At 39.3% G+C, this 20,834-nt stretch overlaps 2 protein-coding genes across 2 annotated transcripts in view; one reads left to right on the forward strand and one right to left on the reverse strand.

Moving 5' to 3' along the window:
• Positions 1 to 11,643, forward strand: part of SUGT1 (SGT1, suppressor of G2 allele of SKP1 (S. cerevisiae)) — a 25,529-nt gene extending 13,886 nt beyond the window's left edge. The window contains exons 10-12 of the mRNA XM_010143899.1: positions 9,117 to 9,207; positions 10,055 to 10,236; positions 10,873 to 11,643. Coding sequence (XP_010142201.1) covers positions 9,117 to 9,207; positions 10,055 to 10,236; positions 10,873 to 10,974 — 375 coding nt within the window. The 3' untranslated portion in view covers positions 10,975 to 11,643. The remainder of the gene's footprint in view (positions 1 to 9,116; positions 9,208 to 10,054; positions 10,237 to 10,872) is intronic.
• A 6,093-nt stretch (positions 11,644 to 17,736) lies between these two features.
• On the reverse strand, positions 17,737 to 20,388 carry LECT1 (leukocyte cell derived chemotaxin 1; the record flags this gene model as incomplete). The annotated part of the gene is made up of 2 exons (XM_010143900.1): positions 17,737 to 17,952; positions 20,196 to 20,388. Coding segments are annotated over 2 exons (409 nt in total), but the record flags the coding sequence as incomplete, so codon positions are not given.
• Between the last annotated feature and the right edge of the window lie 446 nt (positions 20,389 to 20,834).

The following is a 20,834-nucleotide window of genomic DNA, read 5'->3' on the forward strand; positions in this document are numbered from 1 at the left end:
CAGCAGTGATTCTGTAGGGCTTTTGGAAATTCCTTTGTGTTCTCATGTTCCATTTTACCTGTTCCCTTCTCAGAAAGGTACCTATAATCTTGCGTCATTTCAGGGAAGAGGGACTTCAAGATGGCATGAGAGGTTTGCCATAGAATGTTGGTCTCATTTTTCTGCTCACACTAAGCAAGCTGGGCAGGTTATGTGACTGAATCACGTGAGCTCTTACCCTGTAAGCAGAGAGATAAGCAGAGTGCTCAAAGTATGTAGAAAATCTGCTAGTCCATTAGTATTTATATAAATTTGAGTGGAGTGGGCATGGACCTCGTCAAGAGGAGTAACTGTGAGATCCTATCTGCTTTATCTTCCTGTCTAGCTAGTGTTAACACTTCCGTTCGTTTGTTTCGAAGTTTACCATTACTTTTATGAAGCTCTGCTCGCTACCTAGCAAGCTAGCTAGCTACCAGCACTGTTGACATTGACTTTGCCTTTCTATGCTTCCATTGCTAGCCTGGGTTAATCTCTGAAATAATTTCTAGTAGTCTAGAGCCTTGTTTAGATGGAGGTTCCAAAAGTGGTGTGAAAGCTTTAGGTATGTTCGAGCAATGTCTGAATTGTAATGATTTTGCTTTTGTTTTCAAATGTTACTGTTTCTATACAATTGTAAGAGAATATTTTTTGAGACAGAATAGGATGAGAGAGGACACAGGAGGTGTTCTAACAGCAGAAGTCAGTGCTTCAACATGTTCTTCCATTTGCCGAGAAGAATAGTGTAAGGACATCTGTGAAGGCACAGTGAAGGAATACAATTTGAATGCTGCCCCAGCTAATTCCAGTTCCGACCAGCAGATGGAGTCTGGCTGAAGAAAAGGAAAAAAAATTAAAAGTAGCTCTATGTTAAGCATGCAAAGACTTCTTTAAAGGCTTAAAATATTTTACTTTGAAAAACATTAAGCGCTTTAAGGGAATGGTGCAGCCTTAGTGTTTGAATACTAGAAATTGAGATTTGTTTTCATAAGTTTCGTGTATGTACTTTTTTCTTCTGAGCAGTGTAGAAAATATTCAGTTATTACATGGAATAAGCTATTTTAGAACTTCTCAAGTCCTTTACAGATTATTTTATACCGTTTACGTGAAGTCCTTTTGTAAGGATTTGGAAAGAAAGACATAATCTCATTATCTTCCCAATTATATGAACTTCTTACTACACATTCCTGAAGAAATTGTGGTGTCATGGGATAGGAACAGATCAGTTCCTGTGAATGAATAATTCCAGATAAGAATACCTGCGCGTGTTCACACTGCTTTATTTCGTATTGACACTTTGAATGTGTGAGCCACATTGCCATTAGCATTGTGTAGTCTAAACTGGGCAACAGGGAGTTGGGTCTTTCTTTTCCGATTATATGAGAAAACAGAGTGGAATATATGGGCAGGTTATACAGTGAATAGTTTGGATTTCCTATGAGCTTCATAAAACTAGTAAATGTAATGGATAGAGGATGAAATAACAAAACTGCCAGATAGTACAACAGTAATTAAGAGAAGCTGGAGAGGGATTTCTCGGTACTGCTTGAAATTCAGCATCACTTGACAAATGCAAAGGAATTAAGGCAAAGATGGAAATTCAGGAGGAGAAAATATCCTTAATTGCATTTGCAGAATTACAAGTTCTAAAATAACTGCAAAAAGAAGACAGAACTTACAGACTCTGGGATTGGTTCTTTCAGGGAATGTTAACAGTGGTGGAAATTGCATTTGATACCTTAAGAATTGTTTCTTTCCTAGCAATTGAATAGAAATTATACCTTTCAATAAATCCATGCTGTGTCAAGCTCCCAGATACAAAGTCCCTGTTTGGAAGAGAGCAGAATTAGCAAATGGTTTAGAGGTAGCGTAGTTAGGTGTTTTCTGGTGTTTGAACGGTTCCTGTATGAGCAGAAGTAAATTAGTGTTTGTAATCTCCAGGCTTTTGAATTCAAGCTGTGAGCTAGAAAGACGTGAAACACTTGATGCCGACTCAAGAACAGCATAATGTGTGGTTGAAGTCCAGTTTTGAAATAAAATCTTCATCTCTTTATGCATCCTAGTATTGTATATTCTCTAATTGTCAGCAATTCTATGGATGAAACTGACTGCCTTTTATAGTGGCTGTGTATCTTACTGCTGTGCTTGTAGCCCTTTTTTTTTTTTGCATAATTCAAAAGTTTGTGTGCTGTTTAATGGATGTCGCTACTTGAGAATTCAGCGTTGAGTTGAGTATGGTTCCTGTTCACATTTAGTTACAAGTTACTTAGAATTACCTGCTGTTGTATGATGATCTAAGGCCTCAACTTAATGTTCATGTGAGAAAACGCTGAATACAGCAGTATTGAGCCCTTCTCTTGAACAAATTGCTATATATACATAGCAATTTTTCTTGTACATGAATAACGTAGTTGATAGATCATAACTAGCACAACTAGATCAATTGAGGTTATTGATTATACTCCATCTATCAAAGGAGTCTGACTGCAGTAATTTGATCAAGCAAAAAGTAACAGTAGATCCAAAAAGCACTGTATAAATTTAAGATGTGTGTGTATGTGGCATGACTTTGTACGCAATAGGTAGTATTTTGAATATTTTGGGGGTCATCCTCAGTTGTGTTCAGGTGTCAGGTGAAGTGGGGGGAAAACTTTGCCACACTAGAAAACTGGAGGTTGCTTTCAGCATTTAAGAGGAGGAAGGTACCCTTTAGTGGTGCTACTTGGTTTTATGCTTATTTCCAGAAGAGGGAGCCAAAATGTAAAGGCTTGGCCAAGTTTGCTTTCTGGAAGCAGCCGGAGAGCAGTTATGCTGTAGTTCAGTGTGCGTAATATCATCATGCTCCCTTCATAAAAGGAAAAAGGCATAAAAGCTTAAAATGAGTGACTGAATGTGTTGAAAACAGAACTACCTGGTCTGTCTCTGTCCGGAAAGTACAGCAGGAAAGTAGAAATGCATGAATGGTGTAAGGATTTCTGATGTTCTGAAACAGTTCTTTGTGTACAGTCAGCCTTGCTGTCTTTTCCCCCTTCTGTTCAGTTTATCAGTCGGTGTATTTGAGATTCCAGGGGCATATTCTTCCACGTTGTGTTGAAAATTTGTGTAACATGAGCAGTTTCTTTAGGTCTTCTGTTGTGTTTTTGGTGATGCTCAGGATTTTCTTCTCCTTAGACCTAGAAAAGGAGAATGAGGATGAGTATCTGCTTTTAGCTCGTGCGCTTGTGAACTTGAAGGAAACTTGAGCTAGTGCTTTCTCTTCCCCTCTGCTCTTGCATCTACAAATAGTCTGGGGACTACTACTGTGAGTTTTAAGTTTTTAATGGTTTGGGCTTTTTGCAAGCAATGACTTGCAGCAATTTAGAGCCATTCGAAAAAGTGGTTCCTTTACCCCAAAACTATCCTTTAATTAGAGATCAAAGTTGTGCTGCAAACAGGGAAGGTGTTAGAAATCAGTTTTACAGTTGACATTTATTACTTATAGAGGTATAATCACACTCTCAGCAGCTTCGTGCTAAAAAGGTGGTAGTATGCATCAGTAGAATATTTCTTTTCCTCAAGCCAACATTTTGCCTTGCAGACTCTGAAATGCTCTGTGCAGCTTACTGGAAGAGCACACTGATGCCTGTTGCTAACTGGAAAGGAAAAGGCAAAGAGTGAAACTGCTTCATACACTCTTGGACTGTCATCAGAGTCTCTATTCAGAGGCAAACATACACAGATAGATACACAGAGGAACAGATTTATTTTAACTGAAGTTGATACTCACCATTGCAGTCTGATCCTTAAAAGATACTTGTTGTTTCGGATGTTTTCATTAAATTGCTTGGAGACGCTTGAATGCAGACTTCCCTGCTCTCATGTGCAAGTTTCCTCTGTGAGGCTTTCATGCAGATTCATATCTCCCATATGTATTATTGAGCGTTTTCTGTGAATTATTATCTGATATGTAAGATAGGAGTTGGATACTTTTCTGAAATTTCTTCCATCTCTTAGGCAGGGCTAGTTGGAGCAATTTCCTGGCTAGACCATAAATAAACCTTCTCAATGATAGGCTTGATATTGACTTGGCTCAAAATAAGTTTGATTCATTTTTTTTTCCTTCTTCTTTATGAAGCAGATGGGTGTGGGGCAGATTTAAACTTGTTAATACTCTGAGAACACATATATGAGTTAGTGCCCATACTTTATATAAATAGATAAAGGAAAATGATGCATAAGGTTTTTCTTTTCTTTTTTAAGAACTATTGGAATAGCTATTGTTTGCATAGAGGATGCAGTGACAAAGAGCTTTAGGATACCTAAATGAGCTGTATTGCTAGCTCTTTCTCTAAATTACACAATTTTAACAAGAGGTTGCTGTGTAGTATTAGTGAGGTGGAAACTTTGACCTTTTTGCTTTCAATTCTGCATAGTACATAGCTCGCAAAGAAACTGAAAGGTGCGTGCTATATCCCTTCTGTTACAATATGTTTGCTACAGAATAAATCTCTTCATTATCATTTTCTTTCAGTGAACACTGAAAGAAAAGTTATCATTTATCACATTATCATTTATCACATTATCATTTTCAGTGAACACTGTAGAGTTATTTTCATCTTGGTGTATTTTGTCTGAAGTTATGGATCAGAGATACCGGAATTCAGAATATAAGCGATGTGCAAGGGTTCTTTGAATAACTATGATACCAAAACTCTATGTGCATGTGTCCTTAGAGGTAGGTTTGAATAGGTGATACATTTTTAGAAGGTAGTGCTATTTTGTCCTACCCTTAAATTTAAACATGAGATGACTGCAAAATGACATCTCTGAACACTTAAAATTTACAACTTGGGTGAGGCAGTCAGTAGTTCAGTAAATAACTAAGTAGTTGATTGGAAATCCTGAAATCTCATTTTTATGGCTTTGATATAGCAAAACATCAGAATTTGAAAGGCTATTTTTCGATGCATCTTAAAATTAATGGCTGAACTACTGCGTAAGCTTTGCCAGTTCTGATTTCCGTCATCCATCTGATCAGAGCTTGACACAGATTTGCCAGTGATAAGTGAACTTTTCCTTAGCATGGACTGTAAAATATAAAACACAGTAGAAGTTAGAGAAAAATTCTTGCAACTTGTCGATGAACACAAGGATCTTCTTTTGGGGAGGAAGATAAAAATTCTTTCCCTTTTACTCTTTCTCAGCTAAACTGGCAATGCCTGTCTCAGAATGTAAGTTCAAGTGAAGCGTAGTTCGTCAGAGATTTGGGCTTTTATACAGTAAGCTTCTACCCAGAAAATTAGTACTGGCTAACTAGTGTTGTGTTTAGCTAAGGGGAGAAACTATTTCTTAAAACTAGATTAAAAGCTCTTTTATGCCAGTCACCTTAAAATAAGGGGGGTTTATGTTCTTACACCACCAGTGAAATAGTTTAGAATAACTTCTGAGAGCAACTCTGTGACATTTTTTCTGATAGCTGGCACTTGGATTAAGCTGCAAACAAACTTGTCTAAATCTCTGATAGGTTTTAAAAAATGGATACTTTTATGACTAGAAAATTCTGTTAGTAGAAACCTCTGTATCCTTTCACTGTGGATGGGGTTTCTTCTAGACTATGAGTCTCCCATTCGATCCTCTTTTCAGAGGGGTAGGTGTCTCTCCAGACAGTATTTCAAAGAAGTACTGTATGAATTACCCTGTCAAAATTCCATGGTTCTTTTTTGCTTTGTTCACTTTGAGCCCAAAATACCAGGAACTTCAAAACTGCAACAGAAAGTGGATTATTTCTGCACTGAAACTTTTTTTACATCTGGAGTACTGTGTCCAGTTCTGGGATTCCCAGAGTAAGAAAGGCACTAATGTAGTGGAGCGAGTCCTGGTGTGCAGGACTGTGGAGATGGTCAGGTGGTTGCACAGCATGAGCCACAAGGAGAGGCTGAGGAACTAGGCTTGTCCTTAAGTGGCATGCAAAGCATTTGATTTGCAGTGAAATTTTCCTTTCTTTTATTCTGAAGTTGGCACAAGGCACACAGGCATACGTTTTATAAAATATGAATGTTAAATCAAAGTAGTTGGCAAAGTGTTGATGTATTTCTCTTGCCTGAGTACTGAATGTTTTTCAAAGGAGAGGAAAAAGCTAACAGTACTTGTGTGATAGATATGACATAAACGTCCATACTGATGTGTTACTTTTCTGTGTTGATGGCTATCAGTATCTGCTTTTAAATGTTCATTAAAATGCATTTATTGCCATTTGTGCACATAATTGGGACTCAAAGTTGCTTCTCCTTAGATCAGATAAAGCTCTCAAGTTGAAGAAATGTGTGCCTTCACAAGCAGAATTTTATAGCTTTGTATTTTTTGAAAATGTGGTTGTATAATGGTACGAAGCTAATGATTTCCCTAGTTTTGCTCCTGCCTGCCACTTTGCCTAATGAGTAACTTCAGTTGAAGGGGATGGAGTACACGGGGTAAAGATTTAATCATGTCATAAATAGATACTGTCTCAATCCTTCAGCTGTCTATAGCTTTAGCTTGGCAGGGTTGAAATGGTTTAGATGTCAGAAATCTGCATCTTACACTGGGAATTAGTTTGTAGCATTTTCTTGTCCTTAGGGATGTTTGTCATGTAGTACTGGCTTAGGGACAGTTGCAGAGAGGAAAATGTAAGAACGAGCAGATTAAAAAAGCAGAGGGGGATTTCTGGAGCAGAAAAAGTAAAGATCTTCCCTTTTTTCTTCTTTTTATGTGTGGGCACAGTGCTCTGATGAATAGCCAAAGGTCTTTATAAGGGTTCTCTGAGGAGGAATTCTGAGAAGAAAAAAGTCCGTGCTTAGTAGCTCACATCAAGCTTTAGAGGTCATTCCTGGTGTGGATGAAATAGTCTGTATTTGAGATACTGAAAGACACTGGTGGAAAGCCTGAAGCGTAAGGATAAGAGGAGATAGTGAAGAAAGAACAAACAGAAGAGAAATTGAAGTGCTGTAGGGTTGAGCAGTCTGTGTCAAGCATTTACTCTCTTTTTAAAATAGAACATATGAGGGGATGTACTAATAAGCAGGGTATAAAATCTTGAAATTAAGACATCCTCAACTTACGTAGGCAACCAAATTGCTACTATGGTTTCCTCGGGTTAAGAAGAGCTACAAGAAGCAGAGAGAGAAGTTGTTTTAATATGTTTCACCTGTAGCTAATTAATGCCTTTGTAAGTGGCTAATTAACTTAAATGCTTGATTCCTGAGATACAAATCCATTGGAAAAGAAAAAACCACCCTGGTAGTTCTGGCACTCATGGAACTGCTTTTTTGTCCCACATGTGGGTATACAAATATTTTTGGCTTCCTTAAACTAATCACAGAGCATTACGTTTATGAGTGTAGCTGTTCAAAAATGAACTTTAAGATTATAGTTTCCGAAGTGTTTTCTTTTAGAAGACTCCAGTGGAGGAAGCTTTGCTGACTTCTTTTGTTTTACTGAAGACTAGTTATTTTCACAGTTAGAATGCTGCTTTTGCATAGTTCTTAAAGAAATCTCTGTATCCTTATAGATTGCAATATTGAATTCTGGAACACAGGCCTTCTTTAAGGACTGTAGGTTGAGCAACTAGAGGACCACAATATTTTAATTTTATTTTATTATTTTTGGTTCTGTGATTGTCACTTTCACTGTTTTAAAAACATCAGAGTACCTGATGCTAAATTTGTGACTTGTAAAGTTGCTAAAAGTATCGGAAATCCATCAGACACGTGGAATGGGAAGTCAAACACATGTGGGTGTTGGATTTAGAGATTTACTGAAACTCTTCCCTGCCGTGAAGGGCATTCCATGTCTTAAACTTTTTGCTGTTCTCAGTATTTAAACTTGTCTATGGAAATGATAGCTTCCCGGGGTGGGGATAAAAAGAAAAAGAAGCAATCATCATTGAATATTTTGATTCTTAAAATGCAGTATGATTGCAAACATGAAAACTTTGAAACTTAAATGAGCTGATTTCTTTATTTTTAGAAGGTATCTTGGTCTGTTGCTTACCATTGACTGATTTGAAGAATGGATTAAATAAAGTTTAAATTCCAGATCAACTTGATGCTGTGCAAGGAGCTCGCTGTCCGGATCTCTAGGGTTAGCTTTTACAGTGGTGCCTTTGTTCTTGGGTCTGCAGGGATCCCCAGGTTACAGTGGCTTTAGGAGAACTAAGAACTCACTTCTGTTCACAACTAAGGAACTGCAGAAATTTAGCAAGCAGTGATTTCGGTTAATTAGTAGCATCATATGAACTTTGTGACATTTCCTTAAGTGAATTTGTCGTTTGGGGTGACATTAGACAGTCCTTGTTTTGCAGTCATTGTTTTGCGACTTTGTAACCAAAGGATAAGGTTAATTACAAAAAAACATTTCAATATGGTTGTCTAAAGGGATTATGTGTAGTTGTGAATAGGGCATGACATACTTCACTTAATTTAGTTTCTCCTAGGATAATTACAACCATATCCATTTTTAATTGCCACTTTTGTCAATGAATACTAGACAGTTTTCTCCATAGCAGTGTTTGTTCATTGAACCAAATTAATACAGCTTCTGAATTTCTTCAGTGGGAAGATCTACATAGTCCCAGGGTGTTTCTCTGGTTTGTGTACTACACATCAAATACGAGGGGGTTTTGGTGGATAAAACGTAAACCTAGATAAAGTTGGATTTTGTAGTCATTCAAAAGTGCTATTTAATTATTAGAGCTGACTGGCAAGAAAGGGATGCTTGAAAGATAATGCCTGACAGTGTAGCGACGTTGGGACTGAATGTTACTTTTGGGATGCCGTAATTAACAAAAAAAAAAGTGAATAATAAGCAAAAGAAAGTTAAGTGGTACTCAACAAAAGGATAAAATTCTGATATGAGAGCTGAGCAGCCACATAAGAGCTTTGCTGACATGTGACTTGAATTCACGTAACTTCCATCTTGTAAGGTAGGTGAATTTTGCTAAAATATCAGCTTCATATTAGAGATTGTGTTCCTGAAAACAAATGTATGTATGCGTACATTTGAATACAGAATCCAACAACTTTGAAACTATTTGGCAGAACTGATTGCCATCTGGATTAATTCGTTCTTTGTTTTATGTTTTGTAGATTGAGATAAAAATGAAGAAACCAGAGGCTGTAAGATGGGAGAAGCTGGAGGGCCAGGGAGATTCTCCTAAGTTAAAGCAATTTACACCAGGTTTGTTCTCTGAACTATTAAGTATTAAATGGTTTATTTTGTAATAAGTTACTTGCCGTTATTTTTTGTGTTAAATATTGTTAATAAAATCACAGCTTCATATTTACAATGAAAAGCCTTATAGTCTTGTTTTTGCTGCCAAGAATTAACAGAAAAAATCTGCAGGGCATTACTAAAACTTAGGTATTAAACTTAGTCCTAACTTCCAGTTGTTAAGGATACGTGCTTGTCATTAATTCCTTCTGGTCTTTGCCATTTGGCTATCTATTTTGGTCACTGTTTTGCAGTTCTATGTATTGTTATGGCTCTTGATGCTTAAATAGTTATTATTTACTAAGTATTCCATCTCTTTTGGAAGGTAATACTTAGCAGTTTTTCAAGACAGTTTAAAAATCTGCCTGTGAGAGAATTTAAATTTCCTGATTTATTGATTTCACATATTTTTTGAAATTTAGCTCAGATTTTCCTATGGCTCTAGACTGCTGTTGGTTGGGTTTGTTTTTTCTTATTGTCAGCCAGTATCTCCTGCCTCATTTTGACTTTAGTTATCTGTGTTGCTATTGTCCTGCATGGGTTGTGGGGGTTTTTTTGTTGGATAGCTAAATTATGTAACTGTTGACTTAAAAGTAAATTTTTGAAGCTGTTGAACGTAGTCGCTAGCGTTTCTTAGTTTCCTCTATTTTTTACTGCAGTGCTTGTATCAGTAAGGAGGAATCCATTTGCATTTTTAGATTCATGTTCCATTATCCTCTCTGATTCATCGGATACATATGTGTCTGTGTGTTCTCTGCTGCTCTTAAAGTTGTGAGAAAATGCTTAGTTAACTAGTTAACGCTTCTGTTCTCAGATACCCAGCACTTATATCCGTCATCATCTCACTATACAAGAAACTGGGACAAATTGGTAGTTGAAATCAAAGAGGAGGAGAAGAATGAGAAGTTAGAAGGAGATGCTGCTTTAAATAAACTCTTCCAGCAAATTTATTCTGATGGTACAGATGAAGTGAAACGTGCCATGAACAAATCATTTGTAAGTTTTCATTCTTTTCCTATGAAGAAATGTGTAACTTTTGCACGCTGACCCAATTTACTAAACTTTACATGAGTTGGGAAGCCTGTAGCCATCAAAACTTAGGGCCTGTAATGAATGGCAGTGGTTCTGCTGGAGAGACTAGTATAACAAGTCTCACTGAAAACTGTGATACTATACACTGATGAATTTGACTCTAAGGCCAAGGTTATGCTTTGTCACTGATCTCTTTGTTTCAATCAGTGTTATCAAAGGAAATACAGGTTTTAGCTCATACAGAGCTTGAAGACTTGCCGTGGATAAAAGGATCAATTTCCTTTAAACTGTTTTTATCTAGTTCCTTTTATTTGTAGACTTTATAGGCAAGAACGTGACTGACCCTTCAAAAGCTTCTTGTTTAATGAAGTAACCTCATTGTGTCCGGTACTGATAAAAGACTGTTGGGCGGAATGTTATAGAATGATGGCTTTGTCAAATTTCATTCTATGCTTACACAGAATTCTTGTGTAATTACTACTGCATGAAACTTAAATTATTCACATTTCTTCAGAAATTGCTAATCTGCTGTAAGAAATGCAGCTTTTATATTACTGTAATTCCTCTAGCAAACTAAACAAGCTTTCTCTCATATTGCAGATGGAGTCTGGAGGCACAGTTCTGAGCACCAACTGGTCTGATGTTGGTAAAAGGAAGGTAGAAGTAAATCCTCCTGATGACATGGAATGGAAAAAATTCTAATCCTGTTTTTAATCTTATACCATCTATGTGTTGCCATAGTCATGTACTGACCACTGTATATGGACATAGGATTCTTGGATTCAAAGCACTGAATGTTCCCTTGGAAACAGGAATTGTCTTTACATTTTGCGTGCTTTAGAAATTCCTTCATCTGCACATGTTAAAAGATACACTCAAGAGTGGAACCCTATTTTCATCATCTCTGTCTAATTTTTGGAAATTGAGTCAATCAGTCTAAATTTTCTACCACCTTTATCAGCTCTGTTCTTTGGGGATGGGGTGATCTCTCATGGCTGGTCAGGATTGTTGCCTTACGCCCAGTATTTCTGTTGATAACTTAGTAGATTTTGGCAACTTTGGGTAAAAACACTTTTCAACAACAGTGTTAAAATTGTTTGCTCTTTAACTCTGCTAAATAAAACTGTAAATATAATTTTTTTCTATACGGAAGCTGCTTCATTTCGTTTTTAGTAATCTTGGTTTTTGATGGGAGAATGATTTAAAGCATACAGGTAAGGATGTGAATACACTGCTTAAAAGAAAAAAGCTGACACGTCTAGAAGCAAAATGTGCATTCAGTGAAGATGACTAGATTGCAGTTATTGATGCAGATGCAAAATTTCCACTTTTGGAGTCGTTCCACCTGGGTGATAGGTTGAACTGCAATCATATGTGATGGAAGGGAGAAAGTTGCGCCTGGAAATTTCTACAGAAAAGTGGGTCTTCTGTCTCCATTCTATATTCAAAAAGAAGAGTCAGTCGGAATTGCCTGAAATCAAAGATAGCAAGCAGTGGCTTCACGTACGGTTATTTCAGAATATTGGAAACTGTTTGTATTTTGGATAAGAGCCCATGTGTCCTTTATTGTTGCCATCAGTGCAGCTTTTCCATCATGATCAAATTGTAAATAATGGTATTTATAGAATAAGAACTGAGGAGTGTGAGAAATACTGTCTGTGCTTGTACCACTTGGATAAAAGTTTGCAAGGGTCTACAGACGCTCAAAAGCCACCTGTACGTGGTCCTGGGCACCTGGCTATAGGCGGCCCTGCTTGAGCGGAAGTGCGGGGTTGGACACAGTGACCTCTGGTGGCCCCTTCCGTCCTCCATCATTCCGTGATTCTGTGAAAGAGATACGAACTTACAGAGTAGCGGTAAACATGCCTAGTCCGCATGCTGCTGTCTCTTGGAAATTCAGAGATACCTGAATATTCTAAGATTCTAGAAAACACCGTGAATTGCAAATATTGGCAGCCCCCGGAAGCCACTTCATTCCTTGCTAACCATTGGATGCTGCTTTAAGTTTGCTACTTTTCCTTGCATTCCTAATTATGCAGGTTTTTCTAGATTATTTGATATTCTGCCTGTTTTCTTTGTATTTGGTGTGTTCTTCTACAGTGAGAATTGGATGAGCTCGATAAAATACAAAGACCATTAGAACAGGTGTTTCAGTAAGTCTGCAGCTGTTACAGTAATAAATGTGTGTAAAAGTTGATGGAAAACTAAGGAGAAGAAAGGAAGAATGTACTCTGTTCTTCCTGAGCACTAGGAATCTAGGTTTTGCAGTGGTGCTGGGAAGGTGCGGTGTTTTTTTTCCTGCTGCTGTTACTCTGCCTGTGCAGTAGATGCAAACCAAGATTTTAAACTCTCACAAATCTTAAAGGGAGCTTGGGTTTGGATGTGTACCATAGCTGTGAACTTCAGACTGTCATACTGGGCAGTGGTAGACTATGATTGCAGTCTTGACATAACCGCAGTTTCTTGATACACTCAAATCATGTTTATCCTAATAGTGCAAGCTGGGCAGTGATTTTTTTGAGTTGCTTTTAGTTTCAGAATTAATTCATGTTTCCCAAAGCTCAGATTTGATGACCTTCAGAACTGAATGTTATCCTGGTCTTCAAATACAATGAAGGAAGATGAATTGAATTTAGGAAGGATTTTGTGTGTGCCTTACATGCCCATGCCTTACTGAACAATGTCGGCGGCTTAGCTGTGGAATATTTCAGGGAAGATTTGCTAGCTCCAGTGGGGAATTTCTTGCCCTTCAGAGAATTCTGAGTAGCTGAGTTGCTCAATACCTAGAGCATTTGCCATCCATATGGGATGCTAACATTGAAGTTGACTTCATTTGGAACAGAGACTCAACTTGATTGTTCTGGATAAGTGCTTTGTGGCTTCTAATTATGCTCTGAAAGGCACTTCTTCCTTTCTAATGTAGAAGGAAGGCAAATGTCTGAGTGCTTCACTTTGTCACAAAGTTGGATTCTTGTCTCCTGACCAGCCTTGCTTTCTAAATGTCATTCAGAGCACTTAACAGCGCTTAGCAAAGACTTGCCGTGGGAAAAGCCTAGATAAAAATCTCTTAAATAGAAATGAAAACGTAATTTGAAGATGTTTTCTGCCAATCAAGTCGTTCTTTCTTACTGAAGAGATCACAGTAGGAGTTCCTCTGTCTACTTTCACTAACAGACACCATGGGAATATTCATCAGATAAGCACAATGTATTCTTGTATTAAGTGGGTACCGTTTCACTGCTTCGGAATTTGATTCATTTGGCTTAAGGCAAAAAGTGAAATAAAATGCACTGCAACTTATGTGCTCTTGAGGCATATGTAATGCAAATATAATGCTTTAGCTTCAGGCTAAAACTTGTAGCAATCAAGTGGTAGACCTCCCTGTCCATCTCAATCCTGTAAGCCAAGTTTGCAGGTGTAAACGTCATTCCAGCATGTTTCTGAGCAGAGGTGGATAGTCTGTGTGTGTTGAGCTGTAGAATGTGAGCCAGTAATGGCAGTTCTTGTTGCCTTATGAGGGGGCAGAGGTTGGGGTGTTCTCGTAGGAGGGGATTGGATTAAAGCAATAGGCAAAATTTCCTTATAAAGTTGGGGGGAAGGTGCTTCATGAACTTTGTGAGCAGTGTATGTTTTGTTCTTGACAAAAGACAGTCACAGAATGGTTCCAGAGGCCCTGGATCAAGAGAAAGGTAGCAGGGGACTTGGAGGTTAAAGAGAGGCTGAGAAGGGTGCCAGTGACAAAGTGAATTTCCTTCGAGACTAGAGAGGGTGAGTGGAATTTGTCACAGTGTTGGCAATGAGTTGGCTGGAGGCAGAGAACTGGCAACAAGGACAGAGTGGATGATGTTTTAATTATGTCCAACCTTCTCTCAAGGGTTTTTTTCCAAGCATTTTGGTCATCTGCGGATAGTACTGCCTAGAAGACTCGGGCAGTTTTACCTCAGTGCTCTGATTTGCGGTCCTCTAGCAAATAGGGGAACAGGAGAGCAGGAGGTGACAGTAGCTTTCCCATTGCTACTGTTCTGGGGGTCACAGAAAATGCCTGTCCATTGTCGCCTAAGGCTGCCTCTGATGGACGTGCAGAGCTTGTAAAAGATCACGTGAGCCTCTCAGAAGGCAGAAGCAGAAGATGGTGGTACTCCTGGGTCAGTCTCAGCTCTTCCTCTTTCTGAGCCTGAGCAGAGGTTCTGTCCACCCTGATGTGCTCATCAACAATCTGTTCCTTGCCAGCTGTAGTTTTATGCTCCTCTACATACTTTTTCTTTTTTACACTGAATGGAACAACTGATTAGTCTGTTTTTCACTGAAACTTTCTTGGAATTTATTCATGCTGCAGCAGGGGTGAAGTGTTATTTGGGAGGCAGAAGGCATATCCCCTGTTTCCATGCCTCCCAGCTGCTTCTTACTTTCTCAATGTAAATATAAGTGGATAAATGATTCCCATATCAAAAAGGGTGAAGGGAGAGACTCGGGGAGAAAAGAGGCTGTAGATGCAGAAAAGAGACAACTCCTGCCTTCCCATCGCTAGCTTTCAGTCTTTTTAACCCTGTGACTTTGCCCGTTTTCCTTCTCGTTTCTACCAGTCAAAATTTATCCCCTTTTTCTGCTCTAATCTGCCATCCTAATCCTCCTAGTACGCCATCACATGGATAGTTAAGTTTTAAGGATAGTAGAATTATGGTGCTCTCACTAATATCCGCCCATCTATAGCGGGAAACACTGTTGGTGCAAAGTTCATCCTTCTTTCTGTCCTCCTCCCCTGAACTTTGGCCAGAGGAAGGTTTGAACTGGTTTCTGCTAATGCAAAATCAGATTCAAGGAACATCCTACTTCCCCAACCCCCCAAATTCAGATGTGTTGCACACTTTTTAGTGTGCAAGGTATATTTGTGATGGCAGTGGAAAATGTGTCTTCAACATATGCTGTACGATAGTGAATAGGATCACTGTGAAGAGTTAGAGCGGTAGTCTGAACCACTGCTGCAGGGCGTATTGCTATGTCTTTCCATACTGTTGGATCGTTGGTTTTATTGTCATGCCTATGTCGCCTCTGTTTCCTTCAAAGTTAGGTGTTGTGCTTAAATAAGATTTTTCAACCTTGCCACAGCAAGGGGCTCTACTTCTCTTTTCTTTGAATAATATATATAGGTAAATATGATAAATGTGCTTACTTGAGGTGTGAGTTGGGGAAGGCATTTTGTTGCATATGTTTTGGAAACAGATAAATTGTGCCTTCTGCATTGTACGTTGGCAATATAGTTCTGGCGATTGTGCTAGTCACAGCGTTTAAGTGGTGTATCTGCTTCTCTTACGATCACTGGGGCTTTCTCGGCATGGGGCATACAGAGGAGTTCTCCGAGTGCATGTGGTGTATGTGACAGTTCAACGCATCCATGAGTAGGATGGTTTTTACTTCTAACATGCTTTGTGACTGCCTGTAGAAAATAACCGATACAAGCCTTTTGTTTAGGAAGAGTTGATTTTGTTAAGAATGTCTAGACGTGGCTGTTTTTTCTGTCTTCAGAAGGAGACTGGGGAGTGTTTTTGGCAGGGAGGGGATAGAGAGAAGCAGGTCAAGGATTGCCTCAAGTTGGCCTTAGATGCAAAAGACAGCAATCGTCTAGTTTGTATAGAGAGTCATGTTTCCTTCTCTTTGCCTTCTGTGTCTCTTGCTGATCCCCTTTTTTTCCTCTCCAGACTGTTCTTGAACATATACATAAAGGTACTGTTATACTTTCTACACTGAAAAAAAGCACAGAAAGCAATTGCCATTTTTAATGTATTTATTTAATCTGCAGTAAAAAAAAGGAAAACGTGACTTTTCTAAGCATATGAATGGCGTACTTCTAAAAAAACATAATGATCAAGGTCATTTTCATTTTAAAAAGCAGAAACTCAAATTTTAACAGGCCTTGAAATCCCACATTAAGAAGTTTTTAATTTAAATATATCAAAGTGAGTCTGTTCTTCAGATTAAGGGAAGGTGAAGCTTATATTAAGAAAAAAGCTACAATAGAAGAAAATACTGAATTCTATTCTCATCTTATTCTCACTTAACACTTTGCTTTTTAGATATGCGGTTTAGCATTCCACATGAGGTTGTCTTTATTTTCTTTAAGCCACGATTAAGTCAAATTAATTCCTCTTTTTTGTGTGTCATGCAGTGTTAATAACATTACTAGGCTTGCAACATCTCAAGAGCTGTTTAGTCACAAAAATGACTGCTCCAGAAAGTGAACTTTAAGAAAAATTAGACCATTCTGTTTATAAAGCCCATGTAGATGGCTCCATAAATTCTGTGTGGGGTTCAGGGTGTATAATATGGATGAAGGCAGTATAATGCCTCTTATCTTTGTTTTTTCAAGGCTAGAAGCCCTAAGTCATTCCATCTTTGTGAGTGTTTCAGCTTAGTACCTTCCTTGGAGATTTAATATGCAATAGGATCAATCCCAATAGTCTCAGAGTTTGCTTAAAGGTGAAGTTAGAAACATACACACCCTTTTTTTTTTTTTCTTTTTTCTCTTCTTACTGGTAAGCATTTTCTTTTGCAGGGAACAGAGGTTAGCTGCAGTGAGACTGAAGGAGGTAGCATGAATGGCTGCTATCCATGTGGAATAAAGAGGGGTTGTAATCTTGTGTCAGAAGTGTCTAGTTCAAGGGTTTATAAATACAGTGGCTGTTGTAGATTCTGAAGGGTCTTGAGAGTCTTTGGTCTCCAACTGCATGTAAATACTTTTGCCATAGTAGCTGCATAGCAGATACTTGTTAGACACTACAGTGGTATCATGGATACAAGATTCTTGATGGTGGGGCTTCTTTGATGTTGGGATGTGTGAAGAGTTTTGATTCTGCGGCCATGCACATTCCCTTCCGCAGCCCCCTTTCCTGCTGTTTGTTTCCGATTTAGCACAATGTGTGCGTTCCCGTGTCCCCTGGAGCAGCTTTGTGGGAAAGGTATGCTGTAATTGGTTTATAACCATTCATAATGACCTGGCAACGCGGTCTGAATAGCAACAGGGAGCAACTTAACTTGTGATTTATTTAAGTAAGCTACGTAGATGAAAGGTACTCCCAAGTGTACAAGTTAAGCTAGTTGCCTAATTGGACATAAATTTTCACATGTAGCTTGGAAAGAGAGGGTTTTATTAGGAAGGGGTGAATTTGGATTGATGAGCAAGCTTCTGGACTACTAAACCAGTTCCTGAGCAAAGTTTGATGTCTTTTTTTTCGGATGTCTTAGGTTTTGAATTCAGTAAGTGCTAGTATAACCTTGTCATTTGTAAAGCTAATGGAATATTAACTTAAGATTTTTATTTACAGTTAGAATATCTGACTTGGCTTTTGGTGCAATAACACCACTTCGATTTTAAAAGCCAGGATAGGCGCTGCTGCTTTGGTTATAGCCTTTTACCAGTTTGTCATCATTACTTTCCTGCATATTTTGTCAAAGCTCTGATTGTTTTTCTCACACAACACCCATGATACGAGCAACCCACCAGCTGCAGGGCATGATGATTCGGCAGGCAGTACGACAGCCTTGGTAATTGTAAGGCCATGGGTAGTAACCCAAGAGAGGCTCACAAATTCTCTGGCATTGTGTGTAACTTCGTCTGCATTCAATGCAGCACACGCCTAGGTGATCCAGCATGGGGTCGAAAGCCATCCCTTCACCTTCCAGTTGCTGAAAAGTAAAATATTAAATGTCATCCTGGTGCTCTTATTCTCAGAAGGCAGAAAATACTGATGTTCACGTTAACCCTACAAAGGGGGAAAACCGAAATCTTGGTCCTGTCAAAGTTAACAGAATTCCCACTAACTGACCCATGTGTCCTGCTTTATTTTTTTCTTTTGTCTTGGTCTCTTTGGAATAAGTGTAGAACTGGTGCATTCACCCATGTAAAATGGGAAGAAACAACAGGGAGCTCTAATTTCATTCTTTTTCTTCTACAGTCCTTGCAAAAGATCCAGCAGCAGCAAACTCCCAGGTTTAAAATAATAGTGATGGAAAAGATTTCGAGACAGTTACCTGGGTCTGTTACGTAGATGACAATGTCTGATGTGCATGCTGTGTTTTAAATGTTTTAATTTTTGTATTTTAATGCTTCTCACAGCATTGCCAGGGAACTATTCAGTAAGCTATTACGCATGGAAAAGGCATGCATGAAATATGTTCAAGCAGGCTCTTGCTACTGCCTTGACCCTTCCAAATTCCTTTCCTTCTTTCTGGGAAAAAAGTAGCCTTACTCATTTGTTCTTCTCCCATTGGTGTTACTTCAAGAAAAGCAGCAGCAAAGAGCAAATGCTGGAGTAACACTTAGCTGTTTACTTGATCATTTTTCATTCAGAAAACTAGCAGCACCCCAAAAGGGTGAAACAAAGGAAGGTGCCATCTCTTGTCTGGCCTTGTACAGGACACTAGCCACAGCTGAGTGTTGTTCAGGCCTCCAGTGACCCATTCCCAGCCCTGAGAGCAAGGAGGGCATCGTTTTCTTGGGCAGAATTCATCATTCTTGAATTCAGGTACCTGCAGTGTGAACCTCTATACCTGAGCTGATCATCCAGACTCCACTCATAGTGGGTGAAGAGAAATAGTTCTAGAGAGAATTAATTTCATCCTACAGGAAAGACCTGCAGTATCATTAATGGTCCTTTTGAATCGAATTAATCTGTCTCTAAAGAGAGCTTGGATATAGGCATCTACTCCATCGCTGTTGGTGAAGGTGAATCCCACTCTGCAGGCCGAGGGACGTCTGGTGACTGTATCAGTCCAGGCGTTCTCCATTTGGCCCAGGGACCCTCTGGCTGGAAGAGCAGACCTGTGGGAGTTGTGCTGCCTCTGCCCTCCAGAGACGGGGCAGCTCAGACCCCATGGATGTGGTCACATTAGTAGCTGCGAGAAGTCAAATTCCAGTACTGCTGCTGTTCTACTGACCTCGTGAGAGAGTCAGTTTAGATCCACTTTATTTGGAGTGATTAATTTAAGTTTAATTAAGGGATGTCAACTCGGCAGAATGCTGTCACAGTATAATGATCTCCTGCTGTTGCATAAATGTCAAGTCAAAGCTGGGACTTACTTCCAAAGCAGGAGGCATTTATCTTGTGACAGTGTTGTATTAAAGTGACTTACTCCTGCTGCACCAAATGGTGGGTGTAAATTGTCTGGCGCTGGTGCAGTAGACTGGAAGGTGCCTGCTGTACAGTCAGCTTTCCTGCAGTGCAGCAGAGGTGTTGGGACACAGTGGGGTGGCTCCTGTGCTTTTCGGTGGGCAGCTTCGAAAGAGCAAGAACAAGTTTTGCCATAGTCATCCTCCACCCACTGCTGCTGTCTCTAAACAGGTTCTCCTCTGTGAATTGCTTGCTAGACTAGAGCTGTTTACCCTAGTAGAGAAGAGGCTGAGAAGACAGGTTTATTTGGCCTAGCTCTCATCTCTTTGCAACCTGACACTACTACTGCTTTCCTCTGGAGTAGTCACTTCTAATACTAATTTCCTGGGCTCTCTCCTTACATAGTCAGTAAATGACGGGGTTCAGCTCTCTGATCAAGACCAGCTTTGGTTTGGTTTCAGAAGATGCTATCCTTGTCAGATCTCTCTCATGCTACTTCCATATGGACCTGTAACTCCTGAAAGGCAATTTAGCATCAAGCTTGCCTTAATCTTGCTACCTAAAACACTTGTGCTTATTTCAGACTGAAGTCTGATGAAAACCGGGATGAGGGAGGGAGGAGAGGGCTAAGAGAACACTTTTTTGAGCTTCTTCGGTGTTTTACAAGTCTGTCATTTCAGAGAAAAGCTGAACAGGCAGAACTGCGCAGATTTAAAAAAAATAAAACACAAACAAACCTCTCATCACCAGTATTACCTGTCTACAGCAGTCTTGGGCTCTGAAAGAAGATTACAGTGCAAAAACTTACAAAATACTTACATTATATGGGTTGTCTGGATTAAGTGTTTGATCGGTTTCTTGTCCCATTGGGCTGGTTTCATTGGACTGGTGATAAAGCTCTTGAGTCAGGTGTGTGGTGAGCAACCTGGTGTTTTCTTCTTCAGTAACAGCTTCCAAGTCTTCCGTATCAAAATTTGATTCCAATTGGCGTTTATTTCTCTTCATTTCTCTCCTTTGGTTATCTGAAAAAATAATCATGAGAGGACAGTCTTATCTTTAGCATGTCTTTGCATTTATCTGCACGTTATCTAAGGTTTCAGTGATTTCTTTAAATGTTAAAAAAAATCGGAGAGGGCGAGGGGCAAAGGGAAGGTCCAAACTGTGTGGTGGCAACCTGATGAGCATCCTCGTGGGAGCTGCTTGACTTCCTGTGTTGTATCTGCAGCCAGTATTAGTCCCTGCCACCCGCATCCTTCCCTTTGAGGCAAAATGGGTGTGAGGAGGTGGCAGCAATTGCCAGCAGTAGCCAGACCAGTCTGTGCATCTCTTTAAAAAGTGCTTTTGTGAACCTGGTAGGAACAGCTTCTGGACAGCTTTGGTACTGCTCTTTTGTTGCCCAGGTGGATATGCAGAGTCTTGAGAAAAGTGGAAAATACTGGCAGTTTGGATCCACAGATA

Source organism: Buceros rhinoceros, unplaced genomic scaffold (assembly GCF_000710305.1).
Source record: "Buceros rhinoceros silvestris isolate BGI_N320 unplaced genomic scaffold, ASM71030v1 scaffold39879, whole genome shotgun sequence".
NCBI classification, from domain to species: domain Eukaryota; kingdom Metazoa; phylum Chordata; class Aves; order Bucerotiformes; family Bucerotidae; genus Buceros; species Buceros rhinoceros.